The sequence below is a fragment of the Ambystoma mexicanum genome, chromosome 9, assembly GCF_040938575.1.
Source record: "Ambystoma mexicanum isolate Mex_15411 chromosome 9, UKY_AmexF1_1, whole genome shotgun sequence".
Classification (NCBI taxonomy): Eukaryota; Metazoa; Chordata; class Amphibia; order Caudata; family Ambystomatidae; genus Ambystoma; species Ambystoma mexicanum.
In genome coordinates, this window is record NC_090931.1 from 454,983,002 (window position 1) to 455,000,305 (window position 17,304).

Below are 17,304 nucleotides of genomic sequence, written 5' to 3' on the forward strand. Positions count from 1 at the left end.
GCATCTCCATCGTCAATGGTCGCTGTCTTTGCAGGAGCTTGATCCACTGCTGCTGTCCCAGACCCTAAAGGACAGTTTCCTATGGTGGTTGGAGGTGGACACGCTACAGAGAGGGTTTTCTCTAGTGTGGTTCATACCTATCATGCTACTCACAGATGCAAGTGGAAAGGGGGTGGGGAGCGACCCTGGGGAATCTTGCTCACCAGGAGCTGTGGATTCGGGGAGAGAAATCCCATTCATCCAGCTGGAAGGAGTTGAAGGCGATTGCCAGAGCCCTGGCTGTTTTTTCCAACAAAGTCAGGGGTAGTCTGTGTTGGTATAGATGAACAGTAAATCAGCTCTTTCATACGTGAATCAACCAGCTCCAACTCCAGCTCCAGAGGGCTTGGCGAGGGGTCAAGTTTGGTTCACAAATATTTTTTTTAACTTAGAAGGCAGGCTGGAGTAAGACCTAACTTTCCCTATGCTAAGGTGGAATTTCCCTACCTAAAGAAAGCCAAAAATACTCTGTGTCAGGAAGTCCACATCAAATGTCTGTCTGTGTCCAAAATCTATACTTGCGCAGGGATGTCCGCATCAAAATAAATAGTGTTCAAAATAAAGTTCAAAGCTTCTTCCAGCTCTTGTATTGTAATCAGCTTCCCCTTCCCCAAGTTCAAAATAGTTCACAAGGTATCAGGGTTCCCTTCCCCAAGAGTTAAAATCTTCCAGTTTTTCAAAAACAACACAATTCCTTGGGAAACTTCCCAGCTCTTTTGATATTGGTACTTTTCACTAGTTCACATATGCAATTCTTTTTCCTTACTTCAAAATCGCATAAGAGGTTGTTGCAAAACACAAACTTCTTTATGGATACTTTCAGTGGCTTTTCCATACAGGGGCATTCTGTCTAAGCGCAGTTGTTGGACCACAAGTGTACCCATTACAGGTAATGCAACCGATACCCCTTCTTGGCTGCTTCCCATCAACAATATGCCACTGCTTCAAGTTGACAGTGATGCTTGGTTTATTCACCTGTGTCACACTCTCCTGACACTGTACCATGGCTTGGTTGGACACCATGAACTTGTTACACTTTCCTGTGTTCTTTTGGCTCTTGCAGGTTTCGTCAACATGCAGTTGCTTTAACTCTTTTTGGATTTGGCCAATACTTGTTTGCTTATACCATACCCTTCTTGATATTCTTTTGACTTTGCCAATACTTGTGTGTCAGATAATACAGTTCATGGTATCAGCTAATTCACCACCTTTCTTTCACTCCACTGATGAGTGCTCAAAATGTGCTTTTACTCTGTTCGGCATCAAAAGTACTTTTAATGACTTTGAGTTCGTTCGGGATTCAAAAGTACTTGCAACTGCTCGGTTCGGTATTCCAAAGTACTTATAATGGTTTTCATTTAGTTCAATATTCAAAACAATGTTCATCGCATATACGCCTGCCAGCCAAATTTTTCCCACACTCACCGGTCGGAGCTTACAGCGTTGCATGCAAGGTCTCTGCCACCATTGGTTCTCGCCTTGCTACACTTCGCTTCCTCTCCCAGCGCCTCCTCGTGGTGTTGCTCCCCAGCGATGCTCCACCTTTAGTTGAGGATTCTTGCGAGCGATGCACTCGGTCACAGCGGTCTCCCTCTCGTGGTCTGCATCTGTGAATGGGTCTCGAGCGCTCCGCTTGCCACACAGCTGACCCGGAGATGCTTTCCCAGCTGCTGCCTCTGACTCCATTTCCAAAAGGTCGGCTTTTAAAGTCCCTGCCACCATGATGAGTCCAGGAAAGATTAGACTGCTCACCATTCGAATGGTAGTTCTGCCTTACTCGTGCTGTCCTCGTCCCAGTACACAGCTGAGACTGATATGTGTCTGTTTTAACAAAACAAGGCTGATATGTGTTTGTCTCAACAAAATGAGGATGTGTCTTCCTAGTTTGTCTCTTCCTCGTCCCAGTGTTGAGCTGGTGTTTCTTGGGGAAAGTTTGGAGGGAAGAACAGGGAAAGGACTGACAACAGCCTACAAAGGCTTGAGGGATAGAGGATTCATTATAAAAAGGAAATTGGGGACACCATGTCTCCCTTAATGACGCCCACTCCCCAAGTTCCTTCCACCCAGGTGATCCTCCTTTGCATATCCACCCCCAGGGTCAGGATCCAAGAGCAATGGCCTTTCCCTGGCCATACGAGAGGAAGATGCAGGGGTAAAAAGGTGAGGACTCCCTCAGGTTCCTCACAGTGGACAGAGATTTACTTGGAATCCCTTGGATCGGTGCATATCAGGGAATGGACAATGTCACTGCGGATGAGCTCAGCTGGGTGTCCTCCCCAACCCCCCCCTCCAAGGAGATGTCATTGCAACAGTCAGTTCTAGAAGGTAGGAGCCAATTGTGGGTTGCCAAGCCTGGGCCTATTTGCTTCTCCAAAGAATGCACAGCTCCCATTGTTTTTCTCCAGGTTTCTGAACAAAGGGGCCTCGGAGTGGAGGCAATGTCTTTGCATTGGCCCCTTTATGTTTCCTCCCATCCCTTTGATTTCTGGGCTGTAGTGCAGGCTTGAGGACCTCAAGGTGGAACCGATCCTAGTGGTTCCCTATTGGCTCAATCGTGGTTTCCTCTGCTGATGACCCTGGTCTTGGCTCCGGTGTGGTTGCCACAGTGGTACCCATCCCTGTTGAGGTCTTTGAGCGGCAGGCAGGGAATTTAGAATCTGACCCATTTTGTATACTTTGATGAATATTGCTATCACTCAATTGTGAATATTCTGGTTGTTATGCGATTTATGGCTCATTCCAGTATGCTGGTAAACATTATAGTATAAAAATACAGTGTGCCTTGCATGGTGCAATGACAGTACAGAATCCTGTGCTTCGTGACTGTTACACTGAAGCACCTAGCTTCACCTGCTGGAATGTGATTCTTCCTGTTCCAGCAGAGAAAGCAGGCCAGTACAAATTGGCAATTTGAATGCTACCCCTTGCATATAATTCACACGTGCAAGCCTTCTGATGCCCCGCAACACTGCCTTCATCTAAATCTCACACCATTTGCCTTCAATGGGGCTGAAAAGGACCATTCTAGTAAGGATGGGCAGAGCCGAGAGGAAGTGAAAGAGGGTAGGCCCTAGTGGTACATTTCACACCCTAGAGAGCTCTTTTACAAAATTCTACAACTGCCCCTGTTCTCTGTGCTTTCATCCAATCGCAATGCTGGTGACCTCGTATCATGGAGTTAGTACACTGAGAAGGAGCACTCTGCTTGTTTTTCTCGCTATGTCCTTTTGTTAATGGACGGTATATGCTGTGCTTTACACTTGTGAGACACTTAAAATCAGAGGTTTGCAAGTCCACTCATCAATTTCACCTGCCATACTAGGTTTTCAGGATAACCAACCTATGATTATTAAAACAACTCCCATTTTGATTTACTGTATTCAAAAATATTTCATGTGCGTATTGTGAGGTCAGAAATGAGGCAGACACAAAGTGGTAATATTCTCAACATTAGCCATTTTATTAACAGAAAGGGATGTGGATAAAGGACTAACTTTTCCTATCCTAAAGTGAATGTCCCTTCCTATAAAACAAAAACTAAAGCAGGCTGACATTGTGTCCAAACAAAATCTGCCCCTCACACTAACATACATAATCAAAAAGTGCAAGGTAAATGTTTTAAATTTCAACTCGATAAAATGTGCAAAAACTCTAAACATATAACCTCAACAAAAACAATCCTTGTATCTGGGGGTTGGTACCCTTCCCCTGGGTTATTTCAGGTAAAATTGTTCAAAATGTTCTGTTTCAAGACCAGTCTCTTAAAGGCAATGCAAATGTCTTTTACCTGCAACTTTCTTCAGAATGGTAAAACAAATGTCTCTTCCGCAACCCTGGTTGGAATATAGCAAAGAGGAAGGGCCTCATTACGACCCAGGCGCTGGACCATGGTGCTATTAGCACCATGGCCCATGCCGGTCTCCGGCATGGTGGATGGCGGAATTACCGCCCCCATCACAAGGTTGGCGGGGGCGGTAATTCCCCATTCACCATTTGCCCTTCCCCATTCCCATTTTGCCCCATAGGGCATAATGGGGAGGGGGAAGCGCTAATTACTGCACCGTAAATTACGGTTGCTGTAATTAGCTCCAAGGTCCCTTAGCGGGTTGGATTTTAACGCCTGCAAAAAGCAGGCGTTAAAGCCTCCAACCCGCTAAGGGACCTTGTAATCAGGCGGCAATGGTTTAACGGCGCCGATGCTCTTTACGGCGCCGTTAAACCATTAGCGCCAGGGTCGTAATGAGGCCCGAAGTCTCTCGTAGTCTTTCAGGATGGCAAAACAGAATGGGCCTCATTCCAAGTTAGCCGGACAGGATATAACGGTGCCGGTAAAACCGTACCAGCACAGTTTTCTGGACCGGCTAACTACAAGTTCTGTGGCCCTGTGGTGTTACACCCGCCAGGTCTGACCTCATGGGCATAATGCCACCGGCCGCAGACGGATGCAGAAACACCTGCACCATTACCACATTGTGCCGGTGTTTTCACTTCCCCACTCCTGTGGAGTCCTATGGAACTCCACGTGAATGAGGATTTACAGAATGCCGGCCCCGGAATTACCTGATCACCAGGGCTGTAATGCCCCGGTAATTCCAGCAGGTCCGGAGCCGGTAAATCCCTACAGGTCCGGTGGCAGCCTGCCGGTTTTATGAGGGCTTTTCTACAACACTGGTAGGAATATGGCAAAAGGCAAGTCTTTTCAAATTCTCTGGTTGACAAAATACAACAACTTAATATGACAACGTTTCTCTTCAATACACCAGTTCAAAGTGGGATTCCTGGTTTACTCTCCTGACAGGAATATTCTCCCGCCTCCTTTGGCTCATGCAGATCACCTAGTGTACTCTCCTGCCGGGTATCTTTCAAAAAGTGTTCTATACCTGATGCTCTTATCAGGTCTCTCTGCAACATTCACATTCCTATTAGCTATCCCCCAACTGTATTTCTTCAACAGCACAACTAGTGTTCAAGCTCTGTCTGTCAACCTTTCTTTCAATGTCCCTTGGCAATGTTTGTTCCAGGTTTCCCCCAACTGGAATCTCATATCAGGAGAATTGAACAATATGTGCCTTTTTTTTTCAATACTGTTTAGTTGGTTCTCAAAAATACCTCCCAAATCTCTCAATGTTTTGTCACGGGAAACCCCCCGCCCCCCATTCGCTAAGGTTGACTCACTGGTTCACTGTGCGGCTGCTCCGAGGAGTTTTCACTGGGCAAGCGTCCCCTTTGTGCAAGAGTCTTGTTTGGTTCCCGTGTCGGCTCCTGGGTCCTTTGCCGCCAGAACCGGTGCAGCTCTGCAGGACCGTGTCTTCTCTGGCCCTGCTGCGCACCGTTCACCTTAACTCCACTGAAGTTCCTCTTCTCTGGTCCCAAACACTGCCAGCCTGCTACCGGCAGATGTTCCCTACTCTCCCCATGGCTCTTCTCCATGAGTTTGCCTCTGGCTCCGGACTCGCTTCCCGCTCCCCGCAATCTGCAGCCTTTCTCCTCTCTTATTCTCTAATCCCCCAGCTGTAGGTGATCTCCAGGTTTAAATGTCCTGCACGATTGACCTGGATCCCGACATCTAGACTCCTTATTACACTTAATGTCACATTCCCTCCACATTAACTTCCTGCTCTTCTTCCTCATCTCAGTACTTGAGGCTTTCTGTGACTTGGAGTCCAAGGAAGTTCAAAATGATTTCAAGTTACTTTGTTGGAAAGTTTTATGCAGACAACAATCACCATAAACATTAGATGTTAGTTATGTTCCAGGTTTTGTTGGAAAAAAGTAGTTTTCAGATTTGTATATTTAAATGGTACTGAATAGTGACATCAGGCCATCAACAACTTTGGAATTAAGGGATCTTCCTTGCAAGAAAGAGATGAATACTGCTTCTCTCCTGCTTGAGTCACCACTCTCCCCTGACAGCCATCTGCTCCCATGTGATCCACCCTCAGAATACCACCCCCAGGGTCAGGATCAATTAGCAGCTGCCTTCCCCTGGCTACATGGGAGGAGACCTTAGGCTGGGGATCAGTGATGACTCTGCAGGAATAATCACAGTATCCTGAACGCAGGGATTAGATTTGGCTGTAGATGGCTGCACTGGACTTAATGACCCATGCCTTAAATAAATTATGTATATGAATAAAGTCCTTCAACTTAAATTGCGAATCCCATCTTGTGTTTTTTTATGAATCAGAAGAAGCAGATGATACCTCATTCAAGAAAAGAAGAATTGCAAATCAAGATCAGCAGAATACTGAAGAAACAGATCGAAGTGAAAGCTGTGATCCCGACACAGGTCTGGACAAATCCATGGGAAATGATGCACATTCGATTTCATGCAATGTATTTAACTCTGCCTCAGCACATAGAGCCGTCCTATAGGAGTGGTGTTCACCAAATCACTGAGCTTGAAAGGTTGAACAGCTTTTCTACTGCACTGACAAAGAGGATTAATTAATATCTGGTCTTGCAAGAACTACTGCCTTGTCCAAAGGTTCCTGGCTTCCTGGTGTATAACACTTAAAAATGCTTGTCTGTGGGTGTGAGCACCAATTATGTTTAGTCGAAGCACCCCTAGAGGGAGACGTTTTGGTCTAATGGTTAACTTGCTGACTGTTTAACAAGGGTAGGTTTATTTTAGTCTTGGCTCCAAAAACTGTCTGACCCTTAGCAAACTCCTTTATCTCCCCATCCCTCTGTTCTCTAACTGCCTGTATTCGCTGCAATATAAGAACGTGGACATTTACATTTAGTAACCATGCAATCGTCAACATCCTGCAAATAATCAAATATGACTTTTGAAAAAAACTTTTGTCATAAAGAGTTTCATACTCATTTCTAAAAGAAAACTCTCCCAATATTTCTAAAATCTATATTATTGGTTATACGTGATAACAACACTACATGCCATAAAAACCAAATGACCTTACAAGTGCACATTTTCCATTAGAGGACAAAATGAACACTATGTAAACTAAGTGTTTGGCATGTTATGTGCATATGCATTACCACTAGAGTCTTATTTGTTTCTGGAAAGCAGAGTTTTGTTCTTTGGCCTTTTTCTACACTTCACATAATTTCTGACTGCCAGAGTTATCAATATCCTGCATCTAAGATTATATATCCAATCATCCTGGTTTGCTTCAGTGATAGATTTGCCACCTTTTAATAAGCACAGGCAGATCTGTTCTGTGCGAGTGGACTCTTTGCAGCTCCTGCTTCTCTTCGAATTGACTAAAAGTGTGTCAAGGTGGGTTTCTGTCCCTTATGCCCTAGGCCACCCACCACTCTGTTCTTTTCTCACCCACCGATTATCTTTACATTTTAACCAGGTAGGTGCACAGTTTGCATAGTGTGCACTTAATAAGATGGATGGACTGGATTGTGACTTGACACTTCCTAACACTGTCCACCACTTGTCCTTTCTTTGGAAGCAACATATTTTGCCAATTCAAGTTACTGTTTCAACCGTTTACGTTTCCCACGTACACCAAAGATCTATAGCCTGCCTGACTAATTAACCTCTTGAATGGTCCATTCTGTTTTGTAAATTCTATAATTCTATGAAATCTCCTTCCCTCTGACCATTTGTTTTTCCCTAATAGGATCTCCAATTCGCAGTTCAGATACTGTTGTAAAGGTGGAACACGGGATGGATTTGAATGTGTTGGAGCAGTGTGGCGTAAATGAAGGAGAAAGAAGCACTACCATGAGCTTGGGTAAGGTACACATTTCCCCCAGGTCATTTTGTTGTCAGAATCCACAACAGGGTTCCTCTCTATAGCAGAGAAGTCACCACTGATTGAAACTAGCTGAGTGAGTAAGGAGACATACGCACAGCTATGATTTCAATGTAGGCACATGTAGACAAGTCAAAGTTGGAAAAACAGGATGAAGGTTTGGCACTGGGTGCAGGCAGATGGTTTGTAGGCAACCTGTGCAGAAAATAGAAGGTAAAATCGTTGTTCTAAAATTGTGGCACCACCTTTGTTCATACTACATGAAATGCTCCCCAGTGCTACCTCTGAAACCTATTGTTTGGGGAACAAAGTGTATTTTGTACAGGTCCCAAAAATGGTGAAAAGTGTATTACTCATGATGGGTACATAGATGGATTCTTTTAGGGCCTTATCTGCAATGAAATAACAATTATTGTATAGATATTGATCTAACCACGATTATATTACTAGTATTTGTCACAATTCTAATGCTTAAACATTAGGTGGAGCCCTCAGTAGACTTACTGGGGCTGGTAATACTTCCTATCATCACAGTTCATCCTGAACTATAGTTGTGAATATTTCTGACCTTGCATCCCCTTTGGAAGATATTGGAACTTTCCTATTGGATTGCGGGAACCACTTGTCTCATAATGCACCATTTGGTCCAGATGGGGGTTCAACTGGGCTGAGAGCAACACTGAGCTCATCACACCACCACCAAAGACACTCATTATATCTGCCTGAGGCTGCCTGCAAAGATCAGAGGACCTACAAGAAGCACCCAGGGTCGATGTACGGGCTGTACCAGGTGCACACCTTTCTTATTTAAATACATAGCCTATTCTAGCTATGAATGTATACAAGTACTAAACTACCTTGCTCCTGAAGAGTTCTTTGTATACTATGGAGGGGGTGTCTCCCACTTTCTAGGAGATTCCGACTCACAATCTGCTATTCAAATTGTCAAGGGATTCTATCTCACTAAGAGTGCAATACAGGGCTATCGGCTGGCAACACCCGATGTATGTTTCTCTTCGATGTACGGGCTGTTCATGTGACCTCTGACCCAAAAACACCACTTTACTCCTCGCTTTGGGCCGCCCAGCTCCAGGCGACACAGCAAAGGGCAGACAGCTAAGGGCCAATTTCCAGCCTTTCCACCAGCCTCTTGCCTTTGAGCTATTGCTTTGCTGTGTGCTGCTACTTGCTTGTAATTACCAACTACATAATTGCTCATCCCTGTTCTCACCGTGCACTGCTCTTAATATCTCTTCCTTTCCCTTCTACTTCTTCCTTCATTCGCCTCTGCTCAAAACCATTTCAACTCTCTTCCCATCCCTATCATCTCTTTTCCTCGACATCTCCCCTCTTCTCACTCACCTACGTTCTTTATTCACAAAACCTCCAACCCTAACTTTCATCACTATTCCTTGTCTCGCATCCACCCCCAGTGCCTTTTCACTTCAGACTCAACACCATTATGCTTCTACATCTGACTCTCTTTATGATACTCTTTGGAATGCACATTCTGTCTGTAACAAGACTTTCTTTACCTCAGACTTCCTTCTTTCCCATTCTCCCTCTCTTGAACTCATTACCCATACAGAAACCTTCCCCCTCAGAATCTGCAACCCGTGCTGCCCTTCACAACCCTGCCTACACCTTCACCCACTCTCCATGCCCAACAGGCAGGGTTGGCGGTGTAGGACTGTTTTCATCTTCCAAACATCCTATATCTCCTCCCCTATCTCCCACAATTTCTCCCTCTTTCGAATACCCTAGCTTCGCAATCACTTCCCCGTATGGCGTATGGCATTCATATTATATGTCTCTATCGGCCATCTGGTCGTGCTGGTTAATTTATTGATCACCTCTCCCAACTAATTGACTCCCATCCTCCCCATCTTCACCTCATCGTAACTGGTGACTTTAACATACCTTCTCTCTGCCTCCATCCACTGACACTATCTCACTTCTCCTTAACCACTCACTCGCTTCTGTCCAATCTCGGCACACCAATTCAAATGGTAACTGCCTTGGCCTTATTCTCATCTCCTCTCAACTCTCTGCCTCTAACATCTCCACCACTCCTTCGCCCTCTGATCATTCCGTTGTCTTTGCCTCAATCTCCACTCCTACTACCACCCCTCTGTCTCTCCATCTACCACTTCCATTACCAAACCAAGTTTCCCTGCTCCAAATTCCCTATCTACCTCTCTTACCTACGCCACTCACTCTCCTCCAATGCACAAGCAACTGTTCCATGCCCTGATGAAGCCTTCACTAACCTTAACGCTGCTTGTAATGCTCCCTTCTCCTCTCACTTCCCTTTTACTACCTTCACTCCTAAACCCTCTCCTCTGCGTTCTTGGATTACTCTTTCCATCCACACCCTTAAAACAACAATGAGTAAAAGCCTTTGCACTTGCCAAAGATCTAGACACTCCTTGGATCTCCAACTCTACGTGACTGCTCTTCAAAATCAAAACGACTCCTCTGCTCTCGACTCTGCCAAAGGTCACTTCTATCTCTCTCTCATTTCCTCTAATTTCTCTCAACCTAGGCACCTCCAAAAATCTCTCAACTGAATTGTCTCACCTCCGAAACCCTCCTTCATCACCTCTGCTCTTTCAGCTAATGATCTTGCTCTCTACTTTGCTTCTAATATTTTCAACATTCAAAACACCCTAGCAAATTACCTTTCATCCCCACCTGCTCACTTATCGCCAAACACCTCTACACTCCTCTTCTGCAACAATTACTTCCTTTGCTCCCTCTAACCTGGATGAGATTCTTGCCCTTCTACTCAGGGCTAACCCTTCATGTGCCCCCATCGACCCTCTATCCCAGCATATAGTGAAATTCCTAGCTATCACTGTTGCTCCGTATCTTACTTCCCTCATCAACTCTTCTGTTGACAGTGCCAATTTCCATCATCTTACAAGTCGGCTACTGTCATCCCTATCCTTAAGAAACCTGGCCTAGGTCTTAACTGTCCTGCCAACTTTCATTCTGTCTCTCTTCTAACTCACTATTCCAAAATCCTAGAGCGTGTAGTTTTAAAACGACTCACTGAGTTCCTTGACAAACACAACCTCCGGTATCCTCTTCAATCTGGATTCGGACCTCTGCACTCTGAGTCAGCTCCCCTCAATGCCAGCAACTACATCTCTTCCGCTCATCATACTAACCGTTCATCTATTCTTATTCTTCTCGACCCCTGTGCTGCCTTCGATACCGTCAACCATTCTGACCTGATCTCAACACTATCTCTCTTAGGCATCAGGAACAAGGCCCTCACTTGGTTTGCTTTATAGCTCACCCTCAGCCACTTCCAGGTGTCCTGGAACAGCCTTACCTCCCCTCTCACCCCACTTACTGTTGGTGTTCCCCAAAAGTCAGACCTGGGTCCACTTCTCTTCACTGTCTATACCTCTGCTTTTGGTACATTGATCTCCTCTTACGGCTCCTCTGATGACACTTAGATCTTCTTCTCCTTCCCTCCTTATCTGATGAGCTATGTTAAAAAATGGCTGACCATCTCTCCACTGTCAAATACTGGCTGACATCTCACTCATTCATGCTAAATATAACTAAGACTGAAGTTCTCTTCTTTTCATCCAAAAAGGCAATCTTTTCCTCTCCCCCTCTTCTATTCTTCCCTCGTGACCACCTTCCCTACTCTGCTTCTTCCCACAACCTTGGTGTTGTCTTCAAGCCATGTCACAGTTTCTCATCCCTGAATCTGCCACTGCGGCCAAACTTAATCTCCTCCACATCAGAAAATAAAGCATCTTCTCCCCTTTAACACTGTTAGACACCTACTCTACTCTTTAGTACTCACTCGATCTGACTACTGTGCAAGTCTCCTCTAGTGCCTACACAACTATGCTTTTTCACCTCTTGACAAATTTCTCAAGTTTGCTGTTCGTACACTTTTTAACCTTCCCCGTTTCACCTCCACCTCCCCAGCGCGTCATCAGTTAGGCTAGTTTTCTATGAGACATGGGCCAAAGTATAAACTAATTTTCACCATCTTCAAAACTATACACAGACTTGACCCACCCTAACTATTGGTCCATTTCACCCCCTACTCTCCCCTGCGCTCCCTACGATCATCCTCTGCTCACCTCCTTTCAACCTCTCGTGCCTCTTGTGCTCCCTCTTGTTTCCGCTCTCTCCTTCTCCTCGCTCCCTTACTATGGAATGATCTTCATCTCCCTCTCAACACTAATTCGACTTTAGCACTATTTAAATGCAACCACCTAGCTCTCCTCATTTCTGAAGAACCACTTTCATACCATTCTATGCCACTGCATCTCCCTGTCCTCCTTCCCCTCTACTTCTCTATGACAACCCGGCATCAATTATCCCTCACTCCATCATCCTAAACTTAGCACTTCCTCCATTATCCTGTTCCTATATCATGCTCTACTCTCCTCATCTGTGGTTCATGAGTCTACCGTCCATGCATCTTCTGGTCTTATATCCACATCCTCTCACCCATTGTTAAGGACACTCGTCTTCCGCTCAGCAATTTTCTAAGCATTGTTGCCCTCACAATGCTTTGCTTTACCTATAATTTCCATAAATAAATTTGGAAGCCCTAGTAATAACCACAAGAAAACTTGATACCTACAATGGGACTGCTTTGCTTACATTTTCCTTGGTTCGGAGAGGAAATAGGCAGAGGGCTTTCCGGTCCTTTGTTCCATGCAAAGCTAATGAGCTTGCTTCAGCCCAGAGTATTTTAGTAAGCAGCTGACTGGAGGAGCACTTTTTTCTTGCGTTGAGCGTGCATCAAGACCCTTTTGCTTTGAAACATAATTTTCTGCTCCGCCCTGTTTCCAGAATGGGAACCATGGACAGTGTTATTGCTGACGCCATTGTACAGTCCTGTATTGAGAATAAGGAGTTGAATGACAGCTCTAGTGGGTCTGTGAGCTGGCAATATATTAAAGATCAGATTTAGGAGCACAGAAACTGCTCTCCTCAACATCTGTGAAGATCTGCTCTCCAACCTTGATTCCAACACCCCCTGTGTCCTCTTCTTACTTGATCTCTCTTCTACCTTTGACACGGTCAACCATGTCATCCTGCTCAACCGTCTCCGTGATAACCTGGGTATTACCGTTCAGGCCCTGGCTTGGTTGACTTCTTTCCTCTCTAATCGACCCTCCCAGGTCCAACTTGGATCCTTACTCTCCTCTATCTCTATCTCTATCTCTACCTGTGGTGTTCCCCATGGGCCTAACCTCTCTTCCTGACTGTACAACCAATACCTGGCTCTTCATGCCCACCTCATTGACGATCTCTGTCCCAATTTTCAGTGCTATGCGGATGACACTCAACTCATTTTCCAGCTCCCTTCCGCCACCTCTTCTCTTTCTCTCATCTCTGACTGTCTGTCTGCTATCCAGGAGTGGTGTGCCGCCAATGATCTCTGCCTTAATGCCAGTAAGACTGAGATTCTCCTCATCGGCACACCTACTCCCTCCTTTTCTATAACTCTCTGGCCTGCCTCTCTTGGTCCTCTCCCAGCTCCCACCTGTGAGGCTAAAAACCTGAGGCTTATCTTCGACTCCACACTCTGCTTCTCTCCTCACATCTCTGACGTCTCTAAGAAGTCGCACTACCAGCTGCACCTTCTCGGAGGTATTCTTCCTTTCCTCTCCTTCCCCAGAAGCTCACTGTCTCCAGAGCTCTGGTTCTCTCCAGGCTGGACTACTGCAACAGCCTGTTTCTAAATATGCCTGCCTCTACTCTCTGCCCTCTGCAACTCATCCAAAACAGGACTGCGAGACTTGTCCTTGGCCTCAAGCTCAGGGATCGTATCTCTCCAGGACTGAAAACTCTGCACTGGCTCCCAGTGGCGGCGAGGATTACATTCAAAACCCTCTGCATTGTCCACAGGGCCTTCTGGGTCCTGGGGCCTCAATACCTTCAACTCTCTCGTCGTAAATATCTTCCTGCTCGACCTCTTCCATCATCCGCCTCCATTTCCCTTTGACAAATCTCTCTCAACTTGATGGATAAAGCTTGTCAAACCAACATGATTGTAACTACCAGTTAGTCAATTGTTGATAAAGAAACCAGTGTATTTCTCCCAACTCCATCTGTCATGACGCTGGCACCGCTGTGGCATTGGCATCTGTAAATTCTTCGGGGGGTGTCTCATCTTCTCAAAAGACTATGAACTCGGCTTAGTACATAGACTTGTTACTCCCCTCCAAACCCCCAATGGGAAGGATATTCGCATCAATACGTTCTGCATGCCTGTGATAACTGATATTACCCAACGAGAGCTTATCATGGACCATAAGAACATTGTTATCACCAATGCAGATAAGTCGGAGAGGGTTGAACCAGAGAGGAACTTAGAAATAAGGTCCTGTCTTGAGTACACACTAACATTGCTCAAGGATGTGTTAGATTACAGGACTTTATATTACTACGAAGGATGTATATCAAGGACTGGTGCACCGGGAATAACATAGGCTGCATTATCATAGGTTGTGGCCAGAGCAACCCCCCCCCCCTTATTAATGGGTCAGTGTAATAATCGGAGCAACGTGTCATCAGCCTCCAATTTAAGGATTGTGCTTAATTAATTTACATTATTCCTCCCACTATATTCCTTTTGTTATCCTTTCAGATGTCTCTTTTATAGCCGTGTTGTTTCCAGGCTTATATCAGCACTATATAAATAATAAATCTAAACTAAAGAGTGACCAGGTTCTGGTTCCCTGTGCTCTCTGCTCTGCCGATATATGCTCTCAGCCATGTGCTCTTAACTCTGCAGCCTTTTGCTCTCTACCTGCAGTCTCACTGCTCGTCTGCCTGCAGAGATCTCTGCTTCGCTGCCTTCAGCCCTTTGCTTTCTGTCTGCAGCCCATTAGTCCCTTTCCATAGCTCCCTTTTCCTTAGCTGTAGTCATGTGTTGCCTGTTTTCAGCTGCCTTGATTTCAGTCCGATGTTTCCTCGATTCCAGTCAATAGTTCCAGTCTGATGTTTCCTTGATTCTAGTGCAGAATTTCTATCCATAGTTCCTTTGATTCTAGCCCAGAGTCCCAGTCGTAGTTGCCTTTTTTTCCAAACTGTCTTTTATTTTTTTAAACAAGTTTGATTGGTTTTTACTTATACATAAAATAGGCATAACATGATACAATATTGCACATAATCAACACAAACCTAGCAATACCACCCCCTAAACCTCTTACCTCAGCCCCCCTCCTTCTCCCACCCTGATTCCTCCGTCCCCCATGTAGCCTATAGTACTAGCCCACAACCTGTGTCGCCCTCCTTCAGCTAGGATCATGTTGCACCCAATAACTATAAGGATTATGATATTCTTAGAGGTGTGTTTGCTCCCGCTGTGTCGGTGGCTTCCGGGTCATATAAGTTCTGTATTAGGACCTCCCATGCCATTACATCTTCAGGCCGAAGTGTGCCGTGCCCCTCCAGGACACCACCTCAGCCTGCTCCCACTTCTTCAAATCATGCCACCAATCCTCTACTCTAGGGCCCTCTGGAGCCTTCCATGCCATGGCGATCCTGCGTTTGGCCAGAATGTACACCAACTCTTTCATCTTATTGTAAACCCCCATATTCCAGCGTGGGCATTTCATTGTTATGTATTGATGGTGCAATTACATGATAGCAGTCCTTTTGTATGTCTGTGTCTATTTTGTCCTTCCAGAAGATCCCAGGGAACTTGGTATGGCCTATCCGCAGGAGGAATGCGAGTGTGGATGAGGTGATTGCAACAAAATTCCTGTTGCCGTCTCCCTGTGTCTGGGGGACAGGTGGACAGGACCATGATTTCATATAGCAGCGCCAAGCCGCGGGCAGAGGAGAGAGCAGTCTTCAGCAACACGCAGGGCTTCCTGGCCCTCTGTGTGAAGACGTCCACCGAAGACAGTACAGGGCCGGCTTGCGCTCTCCTCTCTCCAGGGTTGAGGAAGCAAACAGCGTTGTGAGGGAGGCAGCCCAGCGCGGGCTCGAAGTCCTGTGTGTTTGCGTCCTTCGTGAGGGACAGACGGTAGTGGACGCAGGTCTGCCTTTCCATTCTCTGTGACTGGAGGTAGTAGTGGGAAAGTTTATGGAGCGGGGTGCATAATGCGGCACTGTGGAAGCAGAAAAGTATATTGTTTGGCCGTTGTCAGCTGTGGCGGCACTGTCAGTTTCTTGTCAAAGCTTGCGGAAGAGAGCGCCGGGGAGGTAGTGGAATATGGGTTCGCAGGGTTATTTGTTTTTACAATCAGCGGCATGCGAAAGGAAGCAGAGTCAGAAAGGGGGAAAAGAAGAGAAATCCTAAAGTGTAGGAGCGCCTCCATAGGCCTCACTACGTGCCACTGTAGGTGGTGAGAGAATTCAGCGTGGCCGTTCTTGTCAGGAAAAAAAGAGGGCCAAGGCACTCCGGCGGACCTTGCGAGTTAGATCAAACCCTGCTGAGCTTCTAAGCCATAGTTGCTGCAGTGGGTATTTCGGTAACAGCCCAAAACTTGCCCACATCACCGAGTGGCTCTTGCGAGGAAGGTTTTCCCCTCAGGAACTAGGGGTGCGGTGTGATTAGTGTCTGCACGGTATGTGGGGCGCAAGGGGTAGCCGGCAGCTGCCTGGGAAGTGCTAAAATAATTAATTAGTTATTTATTTATCAAATGTGAATAATCTCGCTTCCAAATGCACACAAGTGTTCCCCATTCATGTGAAACAGTTGGTTATTTACCATATGTGAAGGTTGATGTGCAAAGGTGCTCCCACTAAAGGGAAAACAGTTGGTTGTTATCAAATGTAATGATCAAGCTCATAAGTGCTCCCACTGAGATATGTATTTATTGGTTTATCCACTTGGAATGGACTCCCTCCTCCCCCAAGTGATAACACAGGAGTTAAAGAGTATTGTAACTATTGGAGGAAATGTAAGAAGGACCTGTAATGGTTTATGTAGCACCTGAACTAGGGGACCTTGTTACTGAGGAGCTGAACTGTTTTTCTAACACTGTTATATAAATGAGGAGTTTACTCCTAACACATTACACAAGGCTGTGATGGTTTATTTAACCCAGTTCATCCATAGGACAGCTAGTCACCAGGGCTGGGCTGCCAATAGGGAAAGGCCTAAACCATCCTCCCCTGGGTTTACATTCGCACATCTGTTCGGTAAGGTGTATTATCCCTGGCTCAGGACTCCCACAGGTTACCTCCCCACCCCCGCTCCCTCTATAGGGAGAACGACCGTACATTATAAATGTGCTTTGCCCGTTTGGGGCATGAGAATCAACCAAGTAAGCAGGCCCCAGGGAAGAGCACATCCAGTACCAGCCCGCCCCCGTTCATCCTAAGTGCTATCTCCTGCCAATATCTCATCACCGTGGGGCATGCCCAGAACATGTGTAGCATACCGGCCTCGGAATTGCATCTAGGGCAGAGTTGTGCTCATGTGCCAGGAAATCGTGATATTCGCAGCAGGGTCATATACACGCTGTGTGTCACAAACAGCTGCAGTCTGGCGTTCCTGGACACCCTCTTGTGGTATCCAAGAATCTCC

General features: G+C 45.9%; 1 protein-coding gene across 4 annotated transcripts in view; it reads left to right on the forward strand.

Moving 5' to 3' along the window:
* The window catches only part of LOC138488180 (zinc finger protein ZFP2-like), a 289,886-nt gene that overhangs the window by 47,766 nt on the left and 224,816 nt on the right, over window positions 1-17,304 (forward strand). For all 4 annotated transcript variants that reach the window (XM_069614980.1, XM_069614978.1, XM_069614979.1 and 1 more), the window contains 2 exons: window positions 6,227-6,328; window positions 7,638-7,751. In XM_069614980.1, coding sequence (XP_069471081.1) covers window positions 6,227-6,328; window positions 7,638-7,751 — 216 coding nt within the window. The remainder of the gene's footprint in view (window positions 1-6,226; window positions 6,329-7,637; window positions 7,752-17,304) is intronic.